This window comes from Piliocolobus tephrosceles, chromosome 13, assembly GCF_002776525.5.
Source record: "Piliocolobus tephrosceles isolate RC106 chromosome 13, ASM277652v3, whole genome shotgun sequence".
In the NCBI taxonomy this organism is placed as follows: Eukaryota; Metazoa; Chordata; class Mammalia; order Primates; family Cercopithecidae; genus Piliocolobus; species Piliocolobus tephrosceles.
Genome location: NC_045446.1, coordinates 101579742 through 101605969, shown reverse-complemented (window position 1 = coordinate 101605969; position 26228 = coordinate 101579742). Strand labels below are relative to the sequence as shown.

The 26228-nt window shown below is 39.8% G+C and overlaps 1 protein-coding gene across 5 annotated transcripts in view; it reads left to right on the top strand.

The window, feature by feature from the left end:
* Positions 1-26228, top strand: part of ALG9 (ALG9 alpha-1,2-mannosyltransferase) — a 95972-nt gene that overhangs the window by 16649 nt on the left and 53095 nt on the right. For 3 of the 5 annotated variants that reach the window (XM_023208214.2, XM_023208217.2, XM_023208216.2), the window contains 8 exons: positions 161-296; positions 4457-4544; positions 4708-4813; positions 13644-13766; positions 17925-18079; positions 20336-20465; positions 21104-21251; positions 22423-22552. In XM_023208214.2, coding sequence (XP_023063982.2) covers positions 161-296; positions 4457-4544; positions 4708-4813; positions 13644-13766; positions 17925-18079; positions 20336-20465; positions 21104-21251; positions 22423-22552 — 1016 coding nt within the window. Of the gene's footprint in view, positions 1-160; positions 297-4456; positions 4545-4707; positions 4814-13643; positions 13767-17924; positions 18080-20335; positions 20466-21103; positions 21252-22422; positions 22553-23364; positions 23426-26228 lie in introns of all 5 variants that reach the window. The other 2 variants (XR_002730896.2, XM_023208215.2) reach the window with 2 other exon arrangements.

Sequence of the window (26228 nt, the reverse complement as noted above, 5' to 3'; positions counted from 1 at the left end):
ATATCACTTTGCTGTCCTTTCTAATATAGCATTTCCCAAAATATGTACTTATTTATTGACATTTTACAATGTAGGTAAATTTTTAATCAGTTTTTAATTGATACCTAATTAACCTCGAGCTCTTGTCCTCCTGCCTTTTTTCACTTCTTTACTCTTGCAGCGTTCCTTCCTAGTAGCTTCTGTATGTACACTACATTGATAGCCATGACTGGATGGTATATGGACAAGACTTCCATTGCTGTGCTGGGAGTAGCAGCTGGGGCTATCTTAGGCTGGCCATTCAGTGCAGCTCTTGGGTAAGAAACTAACAGTTCTTCTCCCATATATCTCTGGGCATATAGTAAACCTTAATGTTGGATTAGCTCCATATTATCTGCATAGAATCTCAAGTTAATCTATTGGGCTTTCAAAGATTCCGGGAAATGGAAGAATATTTCTCTTAGCACTTACTATTATGATTAATTCTAGTAAGAGTCATGACCATTGAGCATCTGCTATGTGTTAGGCACAGTGAAAGCCTTTGTAAACCTTATCTTGAAACCTTACAACAACTCTGCAGGAGAAATACAATTATTAGTGCTTTATAAATGAGAAAGTAAACTCCGAGAGTTTGAATAATTTACCTTTAAGATTATGTTTGCTTTTGAATCCAGGCCTTTTTGACTCTACAAGCTGATGTTTTCTCCACACGGCACCACCCTGTTCTGTGATTTTTTTCACTCACTCAGGTTTGAAATCTGAGTTTCCTCCCGTCTTCCTTCATTCTTTATTTTTATTTATTTATTTATTATTATATTTGAGATGAAGTTTTACTCTTGTTGCCCAGGCTGGAGTGCAATGGCATGATCTTGGCTCACCACAACCTCCGCCTCCTGGTTTCAAGCGATTCTCCTGCCTCAGCCCCCAAAGTAGCTGGGGCTACAGGCATGTGCCACCATGCCTGGCTAATTTTGTATTTTTAGTAGAGACGGGGTTTCTCCATGTTGGTCAGGCTGGTCTTGAACTTGCGACCTCAGGTGATCCGCCTGCCTTGGCCTCCTAAAGTGCTGGGATTACAGGCATGAGCCACTGCGCCTGGCCCAGTCTTGTTTCTTGCCCCCAACATGTTTTCCACCAAGCTCCTTCTATACTCTTTGTTCCCACTACTTCTGTTCTAGTGTGTGCTGCCTTAATTTCTTACCTGTACCACAGGTAATTTAGGAAAATATTTTAATCTGATGTTAAGGTTGTTTTAGAAGGATTATATCTTTATTGTAAAAATAAAAGTAAGTACCAGATTGTCTAAGGTAAAAATAATTCCTAATTTTCTTCTCCGCTAGCTCAATCCTCAAAGATAGTCACTGCTAATAGTTTGATATGTATCTTTCCAGAAAAATTATCCTGTGTGTATAAATATTTGTATACATACCAATCTACGTTCTTAAATGGAATTATTCTGTATATATATAGGTATTCTACATATTAATAGATTTATATCATTGTTTATATTGGTTGCATAACATTCCATGGTTTACTTAATTATTGCCTTATTGGTAGACATTTGGTTTTCATTTTTTTACTGTTATACCCAATGCTTCAGTGAACAATTTTTTTTTTTTTTTTTGAAATGGAGTCTTGCTCTGTCACCCAGGCTGGAGTGTAGTGGCATGATCTTGGCTCACTGCAACCTCTGTCTCCCAGGTTCAAGCAGTTCTTCTGCCTCAGCCTCCCAAGTAGCTGGGATTACAGGTGCATGCCACCACGCCCGGCTAATTTTTGTGTTTTTAGTGGAGATGGGATTTTACCATATTGGCCAGGCTGGTCTCAGACTCCTGACCTCGTGATCTGCCTGTCTCGGCCTCCCAAAGTGTTGGGATTACAGGTGTGAGCCACCATGTCTGGCCCGGTGAACATTATTATACAGATATCTTTGTGCACTTACGGAAATTTACCTATGGGGTAAATTTTATGAGGGGAGTTACTGAGAGAATAGGCCATTTTAAATTTTCTTAATTGCTTTTTAAAGGCTAGTTTCCTTACCTCCATTCCTTTCTTCTATTCTATTTTGTACATTCTCAGATTTTCATATTCTGCAGGATTGTATCTTAGGCCCTCTTCTGTACTTTCTGCTGTCTCTCAGCCATCTTGGTGATTCCCATAGCTTAATGTCTAGTCCAGTTATCTCTCTTGAGCTTCATTCATATATTCCCAGCTGCTTAGTAGATAGCTGCTGAATTCATTATCTTCTCTCCATAGCTGTTCCTTTACTCGTGTTTCTATTCCAGTAAATAGTACTGCTGTCTCCTCAGTACTGACCCAGAAACCTGAAAATTGTCTGTACTCTTCTCTCTTTCCCATCCCTGTTAATTGATTGTATCTCCTGAATATCTTTTGAATCTGATTACTTGCCTTCACTCCCCCTTGTTCCTGGATCACTACACGGCCTCCTAAATGATCTCCTTGTCTCTAGTATTGACCCCTGTAAATCAGCTCTCCAAACTCACTAGAGTTATGTTCCTCAAATGCAGATGTGGTTGTATCACCTCCCTGTTTTAAACTCTATGGTAGCTTCTCCATTGCTTTATGTTATGAGGGTTGGCTGACTGACCTGTTTTTGTACAGCCCAACAACTAAATAGTGTTTACGTTTTTAAAGGGCTTTTGAAAAACAACAAACATACACAGAGGAAGAAGACTATGCAACAGAGAACATACGTGGCCTGCAAAGCCTAAAATATATACTGTCAGGTCCTTTAAATAAAAAGTTTGCCAACCCCTGCCCTGTGGTATCCAGACTCAAAGATAACACACAACGCCCTGCATGGTCTTCCTTTTACTTCTCCAGCTTCTTTTTGTCAGTTCTTCCTTTCCTTTCATTCTCTATTCCATCTACATTGAATTTCACTGAGTTCCTCAAAAGCTCTTGGGTGCCACATTTCAATGAGTCCGCCTTTACCAAGATAAGTGATTTCAGGATCACAGTCAGTCAGTTAGCAATCAGTATACTGTCATTCATTGAATGCTTTGTGCTAGATACTACTGATATTTTAGAAATCAGACAGTCATGCTTCCTGCCTTTTTGGAACTTAACAGTTTAGTAGGAAAGACAGATATTGGACAAGTAATTAAAAGTATGACTTATCAAAGGAGAAATACAGGTACTATGGAAATGGAAGGAGTTGGGGTGACAAAAAATAAAAGCAAAATGTTAATGCAGAATTTACGTAACAACATGGAGGTTCAAATCACAGAAGAGGTACTATGACAGCACACAACATTGCTAAATCAATGATAGAGATGATAATGCCATATAAAATCAAAGATGGGGCCAGGCATGGTGGCTCATGCCTGTAATTCCAGCACTTTGGGAGGGTGAGACAGGCAGATCTCCTCAGGTCAGGAGTTTGAGACCAGCCTGGCCAACATGGTGAAATCCTGTCTCTACTAAAAATACAAAAAAATTAGTGGGGTGTGGTGGTGCGTGCCTATAGTCCCAGTTACTTGGGGGACTGAGGCAGCAGAATCGTTTGAACCCAGGAGGCGGCGGTTGCAGTGAGCCAAGATCATGCCGCTATACCCAGCCTAGGTGACAGAGTGAGACTCTGTCTCAAAAAAAAAAAAAAAAAAAGTTAGCTGGGGCTGATGGCGTGTGCCTGTAGTCAGTCCCAGCTACTTGGGAGGCTGAGGCAGGAGAATGCTGGAACCTAGGAGATGGAGGTGGTAGTGAGCCAAGATTGCGCCACTGCACTCCAGCCTGGGCAATAGAGTGAGACCCTGTCTCAAGAAAAAAAAGTCTGCAATAACATTATAACTAAAATCCTAATAAATCATGGAAGGGAGAGGTTAGTACTTACTTATTTGGCAGGGTGGGTGTAAGACAGTAGGGCACATAGGCCGGGTGCAGTGGCTCACACCTGTAATCCCAGCACTTGGGGAGGCCGAGGCGCGTGGACTGTGAGGTCAGGAGATCGAGACCATCCTGGCTAACACAGTGAAACCCCGTCTCTACTAAAAATACAAAAAATTAGCCAAGGCTGGTGGTGGGCACCTGTAGTCCCAGCTACTCAGGAGGCTGAGGCAGGATAATGGCACGAACCTGGGAAGTGGAGCGTGCAGTGAGCCGAGATCACACCATTGCACTCCAGCCTGGGCAACAGAGCAAGACTCCATCTCAAAAAAAAAAAAAAAAAAAAAAGACAGTAGGGCACATATACTTATATTTTAAATTTCCATTACCCATAAATGTGTATCAAATGGAATTCATTCCAGCAGCTCAGTAATTCTATTTCTTGTGCATCCATGGGATACAGAGCACCCTGATAGGTCCTGTGAGGACATCCTCTCACATACCAGGTTTCTTCCCTCACTATAACTGACAGAGGCATTTTATGCTCAGTTCAGCTTGAGGTATGTGTGAATCTGACCTGTCTCTATCAGTATTTATTTAACTCCCCACTGTCTGTTTCTCTGTTAAATAGTTTACCCATCGCCTTTGATTTGCTGGTCATGAAACACAGGTGGAAGAGTTTCTTTCATTGGTCGCTGGTGGCCCTCATACTCTTTCTGGTGAGTTTTCTTTTTTGCTTGTTTTGTCCTAAAGTTGTAATGAAAGCAACTTTGATGTGAAAAAAGGAACATTAGGAGTTTATTCTGTTTTTCATTCTCAGGTTTATACTATTAGCATTTTGAGAATGTTTCCAGAGCAAAACTATTTTCTGCTCTGTTTTAGGTGCCTGTGGTGGTCATTGACAGCTACTATTATGGGAAGTTGGTGATTGCACCACTCAACATTGTTTTGTATAATGTCTTTACTCCTCATGGACCTGATCTTTATGGTAAGGCTTTGTGAAATTTGGGCAAGTGTTAGGAGATGTCTTAATTGCCTGAACTTCAACGTTTTAATTCAGTTGCCTCATTTCATTACATATAGCAGTTCTTTGCTGATTTTATCTTTTCCTATTTAAAAATGACATCTGCGAGTATAGCACAATGATGACACATAGCCACTCAAATATTTCTCCTTGGTTAATGTGATATTCCAATACTGGCTCTCTATTTTTCTTGTTTGTTATTTTCACTTTCAGAATTTTGAGGACTCTGGGTATGCTATGGCTTTTGATTTTTTTTATTTTTAATTAAAAGTTACTTTTTTCTCTTCTTATTAAAAAGTCAGTATGATAGGAGAAGAAAATAAAAGCATAATACTCTCATATCCATATAACTATTACTAAAACATGGGAGTATACCCCAGATATTTTGTTTGTTTGTTTGTTTGTTTGTTTGTTTGAGATGGAGTTAGACTCTTGTTGCCCAGGCTGGAGTGCAATGGCATGATCTTGGCTCACTGCAACCTCCACCTCCCGGCTTCAAGCAATTCTCCTGCCTCAGCCTCCCAAATAGCTGGGGTTACAGCTATTAGCACGCCACCATGTCTGGCTAAATTTTTTTGTATTTTTAGTAGAGACAGAGTTTCTCCATTTTGGCCAGGCTGGTCTTGAACTCCTGACCTCAGGTGTTCCACCCGCCTCGGCCTCCCAAAGTGCTGGGATTATAGGCGTGAGCCACCATGCCTGGCCCAGACATTTTCTATATATACACACATTTGATGTTACTTTTTCTCTTCCAGATTTGCTTTACTTCAATTCCAGCATTTGGGGAGAAAGTTTGGAAAATCTGTAGACAAAGTTACAGAGAATGGGGCTGGTCTGGGGTCAGCATGGGAGGGTGGGGAAGTTGATGAGCTTAGGGTTAAGAGAAAAAATGGAATGCAGTCTTCAGTTTACCCTATCTCCACTGCTTCCCTGATGCCTTTCACTCCACCAGCCAGTTTCATTCGGTCCCTGAAGGAATTTGAGTTAGTTACAGTAATTGGGGAATGAGCTAGAGATCTTTTGGATCAAATCAGCAAGGTCAGCAAACATTTCATGAGAGAGGCAGTTTTTTCGTTAAAATAATTATAGTTTCTTCGGCCTTAATCTTTTGAGGGTCTTGGAACATTCTGTGGCACACGCCATCAGCCCCAGCTAACTTTTTTTTTTTTTTTTTTTGAGACAGAGTCTCACTCTGTCACCTAGGCTGAGTATAGCAGCATGATCTTGGCTCACTGCAACCGCCGCCTCCTGGGTTCAAACGATTCTGCTGCCTCAGTCCCCCAAGTAACTGGGACTATAGGCACGCACCACCATGCCCCACAGAATGTTCTTGCTTGCTTTGGGGTTCTGCTATGAAGCAGGTGAAGATTGTGTCTATCTGTACCCCTATCAATTTAAATCTTATCACTAGCCATGTCCATCATTTGCCTGTGCCATTTTGCCAATAGAGCCAACAAATTGAATAAGGAGATTTAAAGTAAAAATATGAATGAGATTTACTTGAGTCTTCTGGAATTTTGGGAATATTATTTTAGATGGCGGGTAATAGGTTAAGATAAGCAGTGCTTTGTTCAGTGGATTGAATTCGCAAACTGCACAGTTAGAGAATAATTACTAAGTGAAAGAACTTTAAAAAAGCTCCTTTATGGCTCTAAGATCCCCAGGGATGTGAGAAAAGGCCCCAGTATTAAGCTTTTGCCTCTAGATGTCTCCCTTTAGCTAGGGAGAGTTTGCATGTTTGTGGTTGCCTCTTGTTTTAGTTTACTTGTAAAATTTTATTTTATTTCACAAGACAATAAAAGATCTTAGATCTAGATTGCACAGTAGAAATTGTTTCACAGAGAGCCTATTAGAAACACAATATCTAGTCTGTATGGGTGAATAAAGTGAGTTAATTTGTGTTAATTTTGAAAAATTGACCTCTCCACCTTTATAATGGGTTACTGATATTCTGACTCCTTATTTATAAAACCTTTTGTGAGAGACTTATGAAAGTGACAGATGTTTTTGTATCCCTCTGGATTGATGAATCTCTCTCTCTTTATTTATTTATTTATTTTTGAGATGGAGTTTCACTCTTGTCACCCAGACTGGATGCAGTGGCGTGATCTCTACTCACTGCAGCCTCCCCTCCTGGGTTCAAGCAATTCTCCTGCCTCAGCTTCCTGAGTATCTGGAATTATAGGTGCTCGCCACCACACCCTTCTAATTTTTGTATTTTTAGTAGAGACCGGGTTTCGCCATGTTGGCCAGGCTGGTTGCCAACTCCTGACCTCAGGTAATCCACCAGTCTCGGCCTCCCAAGGTGCTGGGATTGCAAGCGTGAGCCACCATGCCCAGGGATGAAGCTCTTAAATATAGGAATAATCAGGCTGGTAGGGAAAGTAGGAAAGAAGGAATAAATTCTGATTTCAGTTTACAGTGCTAGTTTAACAGTGGGTCATTCAGGAACCCCTGCGGTAGGTTTTGAGATCCAGTAGAGCAGTGGCCAGTCTTTCCTAGGACATTGGCATTTGCTGTTCATTTCAGTCAGCGTTTTACTGGGAAAGAGTCCTTGGGACTTCTTTCTGCCTACTTTAATGAACCTGGGATAGCTTCAGTTCAGATTTTGCTATTTTGGATGTATAGCTACTGAGCACTTTCCTGGGGGTAGCAAAAACTTTGTTGAAACAGAGAGAATTGCCTCACCAACCGTGAATAGGACTGATACAGGGCTGCAGTCAGCCAGACTTCAGGGAGTTGTTCCTTGATGGCAGGATTTGTGTGCCTTTACCTCATCTTTGAATTTGGTAAAAAAAATGTTTGTCTGATTTCCATTCTTTTTTTTTTTTTTTGAGACAGAATCTCACTCTGTCACCCAGCCTGGAGTGCAGTGGCATGATCTCTGCTCACTGCCACCTCTGCCTCCCGGATTGAAGCTATTCGCCTGCCTTAGCCTCCTGAGTAGATGGGATACAGGCACCCACCACCATGCCTGGCTAATTTTTGTATTTTTAGTAGAGACGGGGATTTCACCATGTTGGCCAGGCTGGTCTCGAACTCCTGACCTCAAATGATCCGCCTGCCTCAGCTTCCCAAAGTGCTGGGATTACAGGCATAAGCCACTATGTCTGGCCTGATTTTCATTCTTTTAGAGTGTTAACTCCTTTTTGGTTTAGGAGCCCTGCAGAGAGAATACTTCTTCCATCTTAGGAGTAGGAATTCCTTGTATAGTCCAGACTTACAGTAAAGATCTGTCAAGAATAAATTGGGTTACATTAGTGTGTCATTTACTATGGTATCCTAGAATCACTTTAGTTAGACCTGTTGTGGTGCTAGCTTGAGATTTTCTTGATACCAAATAAGAATACTATAATAGATATAAATAAAATACTTTTTAAATAAAAAAGTACTTCATGATTGTCAGCTAATTTTATTATAATTGGTGAGTCCATTCGTATATATAAAAGACTTGTATTTTACTAGATGTTTTGAGGTAGTAAACTTGTCAGACAGCGAAATAGCATGTCTTTTGTATTGGAAATGCTAGCTCTTTCACTTTATTACATGTTGGGCACTATTTGGTATTGTTTTGGCTGTTTTACAAGAGTCTCCTGCTCCAGGTGCCTCATTAGCTATGTTAAGCACACAGTTTCTTATCTGAAAATTAAAAATGCATTGTACTGTATACACCATAGAATACTATGCAACCATAAAAAGGAACAAGATAATGCCCTTTGCAGGGACATGGATGGAACTGAAAGCCATTGTCTTCAGCAAACGAACACAGAAACAGAAAACCAAACACCACATGTTCTCACTTATGAATAGGAGCTGAACGATGAGAACACATGGACACACGGAGGGGAACAACACACACTCGGGCCTGTGGAGGGGGACGGAGGGAGGGAGAGAGGGAGAGAGCATAGGATAATAGCTAATGCATGCTGGGCGTAGTATCTAGGTGATCGGTTGATCTGTGCAGCAAACCACCATGGCTCAAGTTTACCTGTGTAACAAACCTGCACGTCCTGCACGTGTACCCCAGAACTTAAAATAAAAAAGGTTTAAAAACAGGAAAAAAATGCATTGTGCTGATAGTTTTTGCATATATCTCTTAGTGCTATTTCTCATATATAAGAACATACTAAGCCTATTAATATTTCTTGAATGGATGGACAAATGGACTTCAGTTAAAGAAACATTGAAGGTCAGGTGCAGTGACTCAGGTGTGTGATCCCAGCACTTTGGGAGGCCGAGGTGAGCGGATCACTTGAGGCCAGGAGTTCGAGACCAGCCTGGCCAACATGGTGAAACCCTGTCTCTACTAAAAATACAAAAATTAGCTGGGTGTGGTGGCGCACGCCTTTCATCCCAGCTACTCGGGAGGCTGAGGCACGTGAATTGCTTGAACCCAGGAGACAGAGGTTGCAGTGAGCCAAAACTGCACCACTGCACTCCAGCCTAGGTGACAGAGCGAGACCCTGTCTCAAAAAAAAAAAAAAAATTGAATAAATTGCTTTTGAGCATTAATCTTGTGTCCTCATAGTACTTACTATCTAATTAGGCTGCAGACACAAAAATAGATAATTACAGGACAGTGTCTTATGTGCTACACGGGAAAGATAAGGAATCACAGGAGCAAGTCCCTCTGGTAATGTCAAGAAAGGTGTGGCTCTTGAGCTGAGCCTGGAAGGAAGAGTAGGAGTGTCCTTAGTAAATGCTAGGGGGATACATTTCTGACAAATGGAATGTCAAATATAGGGACTGCTGAGGCAAAAAGATTGAATATTGAGTTCTTTATAAAAACTTATTTTTACAGCATTGGTTGGATTTTAGGTAGAAACTATTCACACATGAGCAAGATTATTTCAATCACTCCATTGTGGTTATGATCATATATTTACCCTCTCTGTTGTTCTTGGTTTTCTTTTCTTTTCTTTTCTTTTTTTTTTGAGATGGAGTTTCACTCTTGTTGCCCAGGCTACAGTGCAATGGGGTGACCTCGGCTCCCCGCAACCTCTGCCTCCTGAGTTCAAGCAATTCTCTTGCCTCAGCCTCCTGAGTAGCTGGGATTACAGGCATGGACCACCAGGCCCAGCTAATTTTGTATTTTTAGTAGAGACGGGGTTTCTCCATGTTGGTCAGGCTGGTCATGAATTTCTTGGGGTTTTCACAGGGACCTTTCTACACTTTCCTGGCTAGGTAGCATGTATTAGTGAGACATTCTAGACTTGAGCTGACACCTTTTATTTGAAGCTGGGGGAAATAAAGGGAGTAAATTTTCAAAGATATTAATTACAGTATCTTCTAATTATTGAATGCCTACTATGCGTCAGAAGTTATTCACATACCATCTTCTTTCCCTCAAAAAACTCTGAGACAGGCCTTATTTATCTTTATTCCTGGATGAAGAAACTGAGATTGAGATGCTGAGGAATATGCCACATAGCTAAATAAGTAGCAAAAGTGGGATGAGAGTCCAGTGTTGTCTGACTTCAAAGCCCGTGTTCTTTCCACCAAAAACAAGACCCTTAGCAAAAACCCTGGAGTTTGACTACTGAGACTTTACCAGAGAATAAGCTTACAAAAACAGAGCATGAGTTGAGGGTGGCAGAAGATAGGATCCAATCTATAGAATAGGTGGAAAATTATACCTTTGAAGGTTTGTGCATTTTGCCTTGGAAAGTGATCGGGAGCCCCTAGCAAGCTTGAGTGGCAGAGTGACATGCACACTGGCAAGTTCTCTTTTATATGGGAGCGCCATGCCAGACCCTTTTGTTGAAGAAAGAAGGAGTGTTTGGATAAGGTAAAGAATACTTGGCACTTAGAAAATTTAGAGGATAGACTAGAATTGCGAAGTCTTAGGCAAAACGTCTCTGTGGGGTCAGAGATCAAGAGGTGAAATTTAGTGTTACAGAAAAGAAAGTGATGGGTCTTGGCACTGATTTTGCCCCTCATAACTTTTCAAGTTCTCAGATGTTGATGTTGGCAAGTATTTTTGTCTGGTGAGTGAAGAGTGGTGCTCTCTGCTGAGGAGTGCACAGGCCTGGAGAAGGCATGGGAATACACTTACAGGAAACGCTCTTGCCTCAGAAAGAACAGTGAGTCTGCTCAGGATGCCACTTTGCAGCCTAGGACAGGATCCCATTGCCTGTTTACATGTTTTATCAACATCTGTCTGATCACTGGATGGAAAGATTCAGACGATACCCACAAATGCCCTCTGTTGGGAGGCCCACAGGTTTCCATAATTGCAGTGGCAGAGGAAGAAGCCCCAGTGGGGTCTTATCAGTCCTTCTTAGAATTCACTGCCAGCCAGAACTGTTCTAGAGCCTTTGCTCTTTTGTTAATCATCTCTCTTGAACCTTAGTGGCTTTTCCCTCTCGGTGGTACAAATTTGACATTTATAAGGATGACTTACTATGATTTAGTTCCTACAGTTCTATAAAATTATAACTTTTTGAAGTAGTTCTTCTTCGTTCAATCTATGGAGCAGTAAACATCCTTTCTTTTAGCTTCTTTGAAAGCTTCCCTTAGCTCATTTGATTGAAAGGACTTGAGGCACTTTCCATAAAGAGGAAGATGGGTGAGTCACCCCCTACAGAGACCCTGCTGCCAGCTTTCCTTCACCTAAACATCTTGTACCAGTTCAGCGCTTAGCTTGTCATTCTGACATGGTTTTTTGCATAGTTCAGCTCTGATGTTTTCTGAGCAGCAGCATTAAATATCTCCCTGGAAAGAGATAAAAGTTTATACCCTTTCCTTTCCTAAGGCAGATGTGTCATCAAGCGGGGGAGGACTCTGGCTGAGAGAAGTCACTCTTTTTGTTCCCTTTTGCCCTTGTTTTTAAGACTGTTGACACTTGAACCTCCTTCACTATTGGCTTATCCCCCAGTTTTTGCCCCATCTTTCAGGGAAACAACAGTCTATTATGAAATGTTCACAGCCTAGTTGGAAACTTGATTTATGAGCTCTGAATACATAAAAATGATTGCATTTACCAACTTAATACTTTTGTTTCCTCATCTCAGAGTACAGTATACCTAGATAAAAAGATAGCTCTAACAGGAAGATATAGTAAGTTGTGTTAGAGACAAATATTTTCTGGAAGCTAAAGTGCTTTCCTGAAAAAAAAACAGTCTATATTTGCAAATATCAAAGAGACAAGTGACTTTTTCCTGTTGGTGCTTAACATCTGCAATAGATAATAGAAAGGATAACTCCCTTTCTGTCTGGTCACTCTATGGTTTTTCTTCACAAGCTCAAATTTCCAGAATCTTGTTAAGAAAAAGGTGAGTCAGAGGTTGCTAGCACTGCCTCCGCATTGGTGGTCAGGAGAGGATTGTGCAAAAGCTTACCTCTCTGGAAATTGGATTCTAAAGGACTCAGTTTAAAAAATATGTTGTTAAATTCTAATTAAGATTCAGAGAAGACGTTTTTTATTTGAAAATAAAACCATCCATTGGTTTTCTATAACCCAAATGCATATTTGTAAAGAATACAAGATTAAAATGTCCGTAATGAACTGGGTCTGGAATAGGACCTCTGTTCATGAATAATCTCTATCATTGTATTGGGACAGGAAGGAGTGGGCTTCCCCCAAAAGGGACACACACAGTTGAACTTGAACTCTTCCTTAGTGTAACCTCCCTCCCTCTTACTTCTCCCCTAAATGTTTCTAGCATTATGGGTTTGGTTTCTAATCTTATTTTGCTGTGCAAGCTGCAAGAATGTCAGGTTTTTCTGACTATTCCTCTGCCTTCTGATTACCCTTTTAAGCAATGCTGATTGCAGGAAATTGCTATGGTGCAAGGCGGGTGTCACAACACACAGTGATTAAAACCCGCATGTGTCATTCACTGCTTGATTGAAGTAATCATACAGAGGGGAAAAGCAGATGAAAAACCTGCTAAATGTGCAGAGGGGGTCTGCTTCTCATCATTTGGGTGTAAGGATTTTGAGTTCAAGAATAAAAACGAGTGTGAGTGAGGCTTGTGTTTTTAGTGATTTTGCTTCATTCTGAATCCTTAAAGCTTCTAAGCAAGGCCTGGGTCTCTGAACATGATCTAAGAAAAACAGGTTGTTGCTTTTTACCAAACACATGTTGCCCAATGTACGCGACTATAAAATAGTGGTTGAGCATATCAAGGGGAAAGATGCTAGAATGTAAATGGGACAAGCAGATGAAAACAAAATGGGACAGGCCTGAATAGCTCAAATTAAGTTCCTTATTTTTATTTTTATTTGAGACAGGGTCTCACTCTGTCACCCAGGCTGGAGTGCAGTGGCACAGTCCACTGCAGACTTAACCTCCTGGGCTCAAGCAGTCCTCCCATCTCAGCCTCCCTAGTAGCTGGGATTACAGGCATGATCCACCACACCCAGCCACCAGCTAAGTTCTTTTATCACTCTTTCCTTTGGTCTGCATGATGTTGAGAAAATAGTTAAATTGAAATGGCAGTTTTATTATTTTAGCCTTGTGTGACTCTAAAGCTATTTAAATTACTTGGTGGTTCTCAAAAGTATTAGTTCCATTTGGGCGTAGCAATTTGGGCTAGATATAGTGGTCAGTATAGAAAATATTTGAAACTTGATTTCTCCCTAAATCCTCGTGACCAGTCCCATTCTCTTCCGTTTTGTGCTCTTGTGCTTCTTTTATGTGGCTTAGCATGGGAAGAGTGGGCTGTGGACTCTCATTGCCATGAGGCATAGGATCATCAGTGTTACTCAAACAAAGAACATTTTATGTCAAGCACCGTAATAGGTGTTAAAGGCATCCACTAATGATTTCTTACCTTTATGTCTCCCTCAGGTACAGAACCCTGGTATTTCTATTTAATTAATGGATTTCTGAATTTCAATGTAGGCTTTGCTTTGGCTCTCCTGGTCCTACCACTGACTTCTCTTATGGAATACCTGCTGCAGAGATTTCATGGTGAGTGGTCTAAGAGATACCATGGTGAGTGGTGTAAGAGATAGCTTGATACCAGTTAGGTGTTTTGGGAGGAAAGAGCAAGTAATGATGTATATCAAGAACTGAAGGAAAATCCTACTTTATTTTCCACATTCTTCCTATGGAAATGGTTGGCTTACTGAATTTTCAGTCTGTATTTGTTGATCTGTTGAACCCTTATGAAGATTTGGTACATTGGGGCAAATTAAATTGACAGGAGGAAGAGCTTCATTATTGCTTTAAGTGAGGAAGTCAATATAATTTACACAATCACCCAGGGAAGTAAAAATGTTTATAAAATCTCAGAAGGAGGCTGGGCGTGGTGGCTCACGCCTGTAATCCCAGCGCTTCGGGAGGCCAAGGCGTTTGGATCACCTGAGGTCAGGAGTTAAATACCAGCCTGGCCAACGTGGTGAAGCCCCATCTCTACTAAAAATACAAAAATTAGCCAGATGTGGTGGTGGGTGCCTGTAATCCCAGTTACTAGGGAGGCTGAGGCAGGAGAATTGCTTGAACCGAGGAGGCAGAGGTTATAGTGAGCCAAGATCCTGCGCCACTGCACTCCAGCTGGGCGACAAGAGCAAAACTCCATCTCAAAAAAAAAAAAAAAAAATCTCAGAAGAGAACAGGTCTATCTGAGTTTTCTGTCTTTTAAAGAAGTGTGTATTAACCTTACAGGTTGCTTAAGGTAATCCATGAGATTTTTTCAAACAAAAGTATAAAATCTGAACCATACAAGGATTTCCCCAAATTTGACATTGAAGTACAGGAAGCTTTGGACTTCCTCAGAAGCATGATGCTTTTCTTTGTTCCTTTTTGTTTCTGTGTCTGCCTTATTGGAGAAAGTTTGGTTTGTCATTTGCTTTGCTTGCTCTGATTCTGTAGTGCACAGCTGGTGTTTTCTCAAGTTGTCGTGGCTCTGGATATCTAGTGCCTCTCGTTTCTTTTATGGAAGACAGATTTGAGCAGAAATTCATATGAGGTTTGGAAAAAGATTTAATTTCAGACTTTTCAGTCTGATTTGGATGCCATATGATCAGTTCCCCCATCCCACCTCCATTCTGCTTTTCTATTAATGGTTTATAATGAGTTCATTTTATTATAAGAATATTAGAGTAGCCTTCAGAGTCACTTTTTTTGGTGTTAAGACTTTTTTTTTTTTTTTTTTTTTTTTTTAGAGGGGGAGTCTCGCTCTGTCGCCCGGACTGGAGTGCAGTGGCCGGATCTCAGCTCACTGCAAGCTCCGCCTCCCGGGTTTATGCCATTCTCCTGCCTCAGCCTCCGGAGTAGCTGGGACTACAGGCGCCCGCCACCTCGCCCGGCTAGTTTTTGTATTTTTAGTAGAGACGGGGTTTCACCGTGTTAGCCAGGATGGTCTCGATCTCCTGACCTCGTGATCCACCCGTCTCGGCCTCCCAAAGTGCTGGGATTACAGGCTTGAGCCACCGCGCCCGGCCAGGACTTTTGTTTTAACATAGCCATAATGCCATTATCCTAACAAAATGATCAGTAATTTCTTAATATCATCTAATACCCGGTTGATTTCCTAGATTGTCTGAAAAATAGCCTTTTATAGTTAGTTTAAAAGCAGAATCTCAACAAGGGTCACGTACTGAATTTAGTGTCTTAAGCTTTTTAAGAAGACCCCCATCTTCTTTTTTTTCTTTCAAAGATTTCTTTAAAGAAACCAGGCCATCATCTTGCATAATGTCCCACATTTTAGACTCAGCTGTTTGCTCCCTTGAGGTGTTAACTTATTCCTCTATCCCTTCTATTTCTTAAGGATCACTTTTTCTTTTTTTGAAAATAGCTATTTTTCTGACTGTAAAAATGATTTATGATAGCCGGGAGCAGTGGCACGTGCCTATAGTCCCAGCTGCCCAGGAGGCCCAGGTGGGAGGATTGCTTGAGCCCAGGAGTTCGAGACCACTCTGGGCAACATAGTGAGACCTGTGTCTCTGTTTTTAAAAACAATAATAATTACTTATGCTTGTGGAAAATTTGGAAATGCTTGTAACATCAGTAAAAAAAAAAAACAGAATATTAAGCTGTCCCCTACAGTATGATAAAAATTTAAGTATAAAATATTGATTTAAAATGCGTAATGTATGCACATATCTACCTAGTAAGAAAACAAACATTTTCTGTTTTTTTCTTTATATTTTAATGGGATTTTTACAATAGAACCAATGCCTTTTTAAGAGAAAAAAGACCAGGCACGGTGGCTCATGCCTATAATCCCAGTAGTTTGGGAGGATGAAGTGGAAGGATTGCTTGAACCCAGGAATTCAAGACCAGCCTGGGTGACAGAGCAAGACCCTGTCACTACAAAAAAATTAAAAAATTAACTGGGCATGGTGGTGCACACCCATAGTCCCAGCTATTTGGGAGGCTGAGGTGGGAGGATTGCTTAAGCCTAGGAGGTCAAGGCTACAGTGAGCCATGGTTGCACCACTACACTCCAGCCTGGGTGACAGAGCGAGACCCTGTCTGAAGAGGAAAAAAAAGTCCCCCAAACAGTAGAAAATTATAAAGAAGCAGGAAGTAAATTACCCATGATTTCATCATATCTAGCTGTGGTTGTGATTTTGTATATTTTATGGAGGACATTTCAAAATTTTTTGCCTTATTAAAAAAAAGATTACTCGTTAGCCTTTAAGGTATGGAAGAGAGAAGGACCATTTACTTGTGGACAATAAATGGATTTATTTTATTCTAATTAAAAAACCCCACCTTACACCAGGCACGGTGGCTCACGCCTGTAATCCCAGCACTTTGAGAGGCTGAGGCAGGTGGATCACCTGAGGTCAGGAGTTCAAGACCAGCACGGCCAACAGTGTGAAACCCCGTCTCTACTAAAAATATAACAATTAGCCCGGTGTGTTGATGTACGCCTGTAATCCCAGTTACTAAGGAGGCTGAGGCAGGAGAATCATTTGAACCTGGGAGGTGGAGGTTGCAGTGAGCCAAGATCGTGCCACTGCACTCCAGCCTGGGCGACAGAGGGACTCCATCTCAAAAAACAAACAAACAAAAAACCTCCACCTTAAAATATACTACCTAGAAAGATATATATCCTAAATATCTAAATAATCTAATTAATCTAAAATCCCATAATATCTTAGAGCAAAAGTTGAAAAAAAATCTTGTTATTGTAGTTCAAGAATTTTTATCATTCCTAAAGAATTTCTGCGGTGATACTGATAGCCTAGGAATGCTAAATTAGGCATAGCTAAAGTGGGTCTTGATAATAGTCCTGATCTTGTAGCTTACCGTTAACATGGTGGACACCAGGTGGCGCTGTCTACCTACCATTTGCCTGCGTTTGCATTGCTCATTATCGCTCATGTAAACGCAGTAGGAGATGCCTTCACTGTGGGTTGCAGGCTTATCACTCATTGCTGATGTACCTAATCACGGGAACTTTCCAGCAGGTTCTTGGGTTTTAGTGTTCATTACATTCCTTTAATTCTTTCACATGCTTTAAGTACATTTTTGTTCCAATTTGGGGATCTGGAGTGGATGAGTATTGCAAAAAATGGAGAGAAAACAATCACTGAACTTCCTTTAAGAGCATTTTTATGTTTGCTTTGAAACAAACTCTGTCATTTGTGGCTTGATGAAAACCAGTAATGAGTTTGAGAGTCCAACAATTTTTTTTTCCTTTGATCCATGGCTATTTGAACAGACTGATTGGTGTATAGATAAGAGGATTCATGTGTTAAACACAACATCAGAATTAAAACCCAAGAAATGAATTTATGTTATGTTTTTGGTTAAACTCAGGAACCTTTCGTCTTAGCGGCAGGACTCATTAAAGGAGACGGCTTTTTTTTTCTTCATCTAACGTGGAATTTATTAAGTTCTATTAGCCATTAACTTTACGTTCATTTGTGTCCTAACCAAATCTAGTATTGTGCTTGTTGTTAGAGTTTAGATCTCTTGGGAGAGCTAAGGAGTATATTCCTCTCTCCTTTTGATGCCTTTATTGCATTGGAGAAAGTGTGAATACAAGAGTAGAAACATTTTATAGAGTGTCCTAGGGCATACTCCCAAATATGAGATCAAGATAACACTGAAACTAAATATGTCATTTTGTTCTAATATAATGAAAGATGAATATTTTTCTGTGTCTTGCAGTTCAGAATTTAGGCCACCCATATTGGCTTACTTTGGCTCCAATGTATATTTGGTTTATAATTTTCTTCATCCAGCCTCACAAAGAGGAGAGATTTCTTTTCCCTGTGTATCCACTTATATGTCTCTGTGGTGCCGTGGCTCTCTCTGCACTTCAGGTAAGTTTCAGGGAGAAGTATATCTGCCTCATTCTTTTCTACATATTAAATAATTACTCACAAAACTTAAGTGCAAATTACAGAATGCTTCTACCTAAGATATTTTATCCATAACATTAAACATGATATAGATCATATTATTAAAGCTTCTTATATTGATTTCTTAACTGTTTACCATACTCATATTTGCTGATTACATGTTTGCAGTGTTAATTTGTGTGTTACTTTGCCTCTGTTACCAACAGGAATCCAATTGCAGAATTCCATTCTGTGGCAGAGGTAATGGAATGTCTGCTCTTTGAACTGCTAGATCATAACAAAACTTGCTCAAGAGTTTGGGATCACAGCGGGCAGTTCACAGTATGGGGCACTTTGTAATCCTGGTTGAAAACCTGCCCAGGTCAATTCTCTGGCAGAGCTCATCTTAACTCTGTTTGAACAACTCTGTACTTATGGCTTCAGTACCCTCAGAACCCTGTATTGCCCTCTGCTACCATTTGCAGTTGGCAGAAAAAAAAAATAATTAGGATAATAGGTTTTTTTCTTAACAGGTTTTTTGAGATATAATTCACAAACCATATAGTTTACCTATTTAAAGGGTATGATTCAGTGGTTTTTAGTCTGTTCACAGATGTGTGCAACTGTCACCACAGTCAGTTTTAGATCAAAAAGCCTGTACCCTTTAGCTTTTGTTCCCCCATTCCCTTTCCCATATCTCCCCAACCCTAAATAACCATTACTCTACTTTCTGTTCCTACAGATTTGCCTATTTTGAACATTTCCTATACATGGAAACATATGATATGTGGTCTTTTGTGACTGGCTTCTCTTAACATAATGTTTTCAAGGTTCATCAATATTAATAGTTTTGAAAAATAATTTTAATTATAAAAGTAATTGAACTTTATTGCAGATAATTTAGGAAGTGGTAAAAGAAAAATTAGTCCCATTAACCTAACAAAAACTCCTCCCAGTATTTTTGTATATCATATACCAAGGTTTGTTATAGTTGATAAGTATACATGTAACTTTATAGCCCTTCTAATTTAATATTATAACATTCTCTGTGCTTATCATTTTAGTAGCTGTAGAATGTTCTGAGTCAGATATAATATATGACATTATTATGTAATATGTAATATATTGACTTGATTTTGTATAATATTGGATATAATTCGTGGTAGAATTTAGGTTGCTCATTTATTCAGTATTATAAATACTGCTAGGATAAATATCTTCATTTAGATATTTGGATTGATTCCTCAGGATAGATTCCAAAAAATATGAAAAGGGTTCAAACAGATTTATGCCATTTGTTATATATTGGAAAATTGCTTTCTGAAAGTAGTTTCTGTCTAGAAGGGAAGGAAGGAAGGGAAGAAGTCTGAGTAGAAGGAACTCAAAGACAGCAGAATTCATGCCTGCGTGTTTATGTTATATTCATCTAGTTTGCATAGTAATTAAGAGCATGTGCCTAGTGTTCTATAAGGGGAATTCTTTTTTCCTATTTGGTCATAAGACCTTTTTTTTGATACTAAAAGCTTTTTTTTTTTTTTTTTTTTGAGACAGAGTCTTGTTCTGTCACCCAGGCTGGAGTGCAGTGGCCGGATCTCAGCTCACTGCAAGCTCCGCCTCCCAGGTTTAGTCCATTCTCCTGCCTCAGCCTGCCAACTAGCTGGGACTATAGGCGCCCACCACCTCGCCCGGCTAGTTTTTTTGTATTTTTTAGTAGAGACGGGGTTTCACCGTGTTAGCCAGGATGGTCTCAATCTCCTGACCTCGTGATCCGCCCGTCTCGGCCTCCCAAAGTGCTGGGATTACAGGCTTGAGCCACCGCGCCCGGCCTGATACTAAAAGCTTTTATAAAAACTTTGATAGTAAAGATTAGCACTCATTGTATCAAAAACAAATTGAAATACTTTATATGTCAAAACTACCAAAAAGCCATTGCTTAAATACTTAAAAAAATAACTTATTAGGACTATAAATGCTCGAAAAATATTCAAATTATTTTCCCATGCAGCTAGTGAGATTTTATTGTTGGCAAGCCCTCTGCCTGGCCAAGACTGCAGGTAGTCTTAGAGGAGCTGGCTTTTATCTTAGAGTTTGGAGTAGGTACCTCACTGTTTGCAAATGCTCAGATCCCTAATAGAACCTCTTTTTTGGCTTCGCTTTTGATGTTACTGTGATGTCTTGTAATTATGTATATTCTACAAGTTATATTTTCCTTTATCAGCCAGTTTTCTGTACTTGCAGAAATGTTACCACTTTGTGTTTCAACGATACCGCCTGGAGCACTATACTGTGACGTCGAATTGGCTGGCATTAGGAACTGTCTTCCTGTTTGGGCTTTTGTCGTTTTCTCGCTCTGTGGCACTGTTCAGAGGTAGATCTTCTAAGAGTATCTTAACCTACACTGACGAGTCGCTTGCCCTTAGGTTTTACTTGATTCATGATTATATAATACACATTTGGCTTACACTAAGAAGCCATTTCTAAAAAGAGAACCTGTAGACTTAATATTAATGAGTGGGATGTGACTTCTACATCTTAGGATTCAAGAGAAGATTGAGAATTCCTTTTAGTGTGATTAACTGTACATTTTTTGTCTATTTTTGTTTTTTTTAGTTTTTTCTTTTAATGAATGCTGGTAAATTAAGGAAGCCTTAAACTTAAAATGCAAATTTGGGCTAACTTCTCCTGATTATATTCTTTCTTATAATCATTTTTTGGATCTATAATATTAAAATATGCTCAAGGAAAATGAAGTTAAAAAGGAGAAAGAGCAAAGAGAGGGGCAAGAAAGCCAATTATTTTTGGCAGAATAGGGCCTCTGCTGTAACCATGTTCCCAGCTAGAGAGACATTTTATACATGTAGAGCAGGCTTCGTGCTGGAATAGCTGTGGCCCTTTCTGCCTTTTACATTTCATGTGGCTTAGAGTGTGACATTAATGTGCAGTATAATTAAAGTCAGAATCTCATCTTTCTCATCTCTGGCTCTCACTAACTGTTCTCCCTTCCAGGATATCACGGGCCCCTTGATTTGTATCCAGAATTTTACCGAATTGCTACAGATCCAACCATCCACACTGTCCCAGAAGGCAGACCTGTGAATGTCTGTGTAGGAAAAGAGTGGTATCGATTTCCTAGCAGCTTCCTTCTTCCCGATAAGTAAGTTGTCCTTATATTCCCAGGGTTTTAAATGAAGGAGTAAATAGAGTAGTTCTATGTCGGTGTCTTTGAATTTTTGTTTTCTTTTGGAATTTTCACAGAGAGTTATTGAATTATTTACCACCTTAGAGAGCTGTGGGGCCTGTGTACTGTGTACCTGCCTCCTGTGTTCACTGGGCTCATTAGACTGAGGGCTGGGTCTAGGTAGGCATTCTGTACTGCCCATAACTGCCGGTGTCTGGGAACTTCTGAAAATGCCCTGGGTCCTAGGCTTTTGCCAGTGGCTCTTCCTGGGGATTTCGTATTTACATTTCTATAATTACCTCATGTTAATCCACTTCTAAAAGCGGTCTAGAAACTCCAGCTAGAAGAGAGAAGACATTTTTGATCCAACAACAGTGAAAGTTCTCCACCATTATGTGGACACTGGGGAAGGCTGTGGTTAAAATATCTATACCAGTTTCCTTTATGCTTTCTGTGGTTCTGAGAGCGTAGGCCCTAAAGTTCTTTGCAGGTTGCTTCATTTGGCCAGAGAAGAGTCCTGTGTAGGTTAAAGGGAAATCTGGTTGAGTCATGTTGCTCCATTTGAGAACTGGCTTCATTAGCTTAGCTTTACTGGGCAGTAGTTTTTTATGCTTCATAAAGACCCTGTGTCAGTCATTAATTATTAAATTAAAACTTGTTTTTTAAGTGTTGACTTTGGCCTTTGCCTTTTACATTTGAAATAGTTTTATAGATAGAGATATGTTTGAGGGTTACTCTGGAACAAAGTATTTCTCCCATAGTGTGTTCTCAGTGCCATATATTACATTTCATTCTTTTTCTCTACACCTGATAATTTGCTTTATTTGATAAGTCTCTCTGCCCACATGGTAACTGACAATAAGCATTAGCACTTCTCTGGTTTTTTGATGATATGACCATTTGGTTCTGAATTTCACTACTAACAGTTGGTGAAATGGGTCAAGAGACAGCTAATTGTAAATTTCTCAATGATTTTGGACTGACTTGTGACCTCTGCCTCTATGCTCCCTGGTTGAGGTTTTAACAGAAATACTGTTTCTTCAAGATAAATGTTTTTCACATGATTTTTTTCTGGCTTGCTTGTTTCAAGTACATTTAGCAATATTATCCCCCTGTGTTTTTCTTATTCTCCTTGTGTTTCTGACAGTTGGCAGCTTCAGTTCATTCCATCAGAGTTCAGAGGTCAGTTACCAAAACCTTTTGCAGAAGGACCACTGGCTACCCGGATTGTTCCTACTGACATGAATGACCAGAATCTAGAAGAGCCATCCAGATATGTAAGGGCTACATTCTCTTCTTGCATCTCTGAAAAGAATTCTATGCCTAAAAGTCTATTGGCATGTATACGAGAGCATTGATAAAATGAGAATTTCTTAGAAAGCAATTTTTAAGGCCGGGTGCTGTGGCTCACACCTGTAATCCCAGCACTTTGGGAGACAGAGGTGGGATAATTGCTTGAGTTCAGAAGTTCGAGACCAGCCTGGGCAACACAGCAAGACTGTATCTCTACAAAAAATTAAAAAATAAGCCAGGCGTGGTGGCTTGTGCCTGTAACCCCAGCCATTCAGAAGGCTGAGGCAGGAGGATCACTTGAGCCCAGGAGTTCAAGGCTGCAGTGGGCCATGATTCCACTACTGCACTCCAGCCTGGGCAACAGAGTGAGACCCTGTCTTAGAAAAAACTGATATTTTTAGGGTGAGGGGTATAACAGCTTTTGTTGAAAAAGAGTAAACAGTATCACTTTTATTTTCAAATTAACCTCTTTATTTTCTATGTAAAATGTAACCTCTTTATTTTCTGAATAGTTTAATTTCGAAGCTTTTGGGTAGGCTGGAAGTTTTCCTGTGGTAGAAATTTGAACCATTATTCCGAAACTCATATAATTCCTTGGCCTATTAAAATTCTTCATGGGGAACTTCCAAGTTATCAGGTGGACCTTTGACCTAGCTATTAGTATATGCCAATTTTAACAAATGAACAGTGAAAACTGTTTCCATAGTGAGTGCCAGGGAGCAACCTCTGTCAGGACCATGATCTTCTCCCTACTTGTCTTTACACATTCTGAGATCCCGTGCGAATTTTATTTCAGTTCCTTTGAAAGATGACACTTTTGACATTTGATGCCTGTGAAATCTTTGATAATGGAAAAGGTAAGAAGTAATAAACATAATGCCTCTCTCGGGTCACAAAGACAGTGTAAGATCATTGTCTAGAATGATTAGAAAGCACATTTTTTGGCAACCTGTCCGTTAAAGAAATATGTAACAGTTTAAATGTCAGCTATATTTAATTTACATTTTCTTATGTCATGTGCTTAAAATGTAAAATAGCGAGACTTCCAATTCTCTTCTGAAGCAAACCTGCAGCCACATCTGGTCTTTTGTCTCCCAGATTGGAGCTGGTTAGAGTTCCATGGAGACCCTCAGGGTTTATGAGTGAGATTCTTACTGTATGAGCTTTAACTATAAGCTATGAAAATGGACATCTTAAAGACACAGCCTTGAGCCGTTCCCTTGTAAGATAGGCATTTCTACCACATGGTTTGTATTGGAGCTTTATTCTTTTAATTTAAGGCTCTGATTCCTGTTACAGTGGAAATACCCTTGAGCAGGGTAGACTGTTACAGGTCATTTTAATTTTATCTGCAGATATGAGTCTCCTGAGTGCAGGGCATCACTAGAGATGCCGGGCAGTCAAAGGGTGGGAAAATACACTGTCATAGGGGGATAGTATGAATTCAGTGATGTTATTGGAGCTTTGCTTTAGGAAGAGGTAGTAAAAATGGAGTAGTAAAAAAAAGAGCATCTCTGTTGTTAAACTTGATAACCTTGGGCAAATTAGTTAGCTTCTCTGTTTAATTTCAGTTTCTATCTGTAAAATGGCACCTACTTTGGAATTATGATATTTGATATTATATCTCTCTTAGCAGAAATGCAATGTTCTTATGCTTGCACAAGTGTTCTTAATCTCATAATGGTATATTAGACAGATTTGAGGTAAAGAAACCCAATCTCTCCCCTTCCTTCTTTTTATTGTTCCCCATCCTGGTAATTTTCTTCCAGTGTGTCCAGACTCATCTTTGCCTTTTCTACCCCAGTGACTTCGCTTACAGTGGTAACTGTGCCTGAACCACCCTTGTGTCTCTTCTCACACTGTCAAAATTATCTTCCTCTTTGAAGCAAACTATTTAAGTCTATATTGAGCAGACCTTCCTTTAAGTTTCATCAGTATTTATGTGTGCAGTTCATTTAGCCATTTAATTATCTTGGTCTGATTTAAGTATTTCTGATATCTGTATCATATCTTTCCGCATCAAATGTGTGAATGCCATGAAGAGAATGACTGCACTTTGTTGCTTTTGTGTTCACCATAGTGTCTAGGACAGTGTCACATACCCAGTAGTTCACTTTTATGTGCTTTCTCAATGGGTAATGAATATTCATCGTCATTGTGGTAATGTTGTTGAGAGAAAGCTGGCTAGAAAATCTGTAGTGGCCTTTTGCACATTTCTTATGCTTTTATCACTGGTTGTCTTAGTTAGATCATATTTCCATATTCTCTGCTGTCAGACAGTGTTAAATTTGATTAAATGACTCTATATGAGCTTTACCCAAAAGGTGATGATTTTTCAGAATGCCAGTAGGAATCACCAAAATGCTGGCTGATAAAAGCAGGGACAGACAAGTGATTTATGTCTGCCGGGTGGCAGCTGTGTCCAGCCCTTTGAATGCGAGGATTTTTTTGCTTATCTGGGGTGACAGAATCATGAAAATTAGGCATGGACCTTTTTTGTTAGCTCATCAGCTTTTGTTAGTGATAGTGTATTTTATGTGTGGCCCAAGACAATTCTTCTTCCAGTGTGGCCCAGGGAAGCCAAAAAGTTGGACATCCATAGATAATGTCTGTCATTGCACCCATCCACATTCCTGAAGATGAGATTTCCTTCAGAGTTGCCTTTGTGCTCTGGTTTCAGTGGATTTTCCTTCATGGGGGTCAGGGGTGGGGTGCTGTCCAAATCCAGTCTACTTACCTTTGACCCTTTGGAAGTAGCAGGGATGTTTGCTGGCTTACTATACTGTTTTTCATCATCCACTTGACTCTCATGCTGGCTTACTATTCATTCCACATGAACTATGATAAGGGATTTATCTCTTTCAGTTAACTGTTTAAAAAGATATTTGTTTTCCTGTGATAGTAAAAGTAATATATATTCATCGTAAAATAATGAAAGTTATAGACAAGCAAAAAATCAATCTGTCATCTCATTACCCAGGTATTACTGCTGTTACCATTTTGATGTTTCTTTCCTTTCACTTTTTCCCCTTTGCATAGATATGTGCATTTGTATATAAACAAAAGTCACAATTATTTTTTAAAGGGTGTTATGTTTAATTGTTTAAGAAATAGTGCCAGGATCATGGCTGTAATGCCCATGACTTTGCCCCATGTATAGGAGCACATGTTGTACAATGCTTATGTTTGTTACTTTTGGCATAAGTCCTGGTTTTTTGTCCAGTTTTATTCAAGAAGACAAAACAATGACATTCTCTATCTTTCTTGTGCATGCTAAATAGCAGCATTATTTTTACCTGCCCTTTAGCTCTGAGTGGCAGGTTTTAGCCAGGCTTTGGCTTCTGTGATAAGTGCTCTAGCCTGTCCTGTTTCTATTCTGCATGGAAATGAGGAAAGATGTATGACTTTTTTTATTTCACCATTTTCTTTACCTCTGGACTAATCAAGAATTAGGAGTGAATAAGTGTAAAGGTTCTGTGGTTTGTACTGTACCATTATAACTATATTGCAGAAATAATGTTTTTGCTGCATATTTTTCCATGGTAAGTATTGAGTAGCTATTGAATATCTCATTATTGAACAGGAAGCATTTACAGGGGTACATGCCAAGATTGCCAAGATTTTCTGCCAGAATCAAGGTCTAAATTTGGAAGATACATT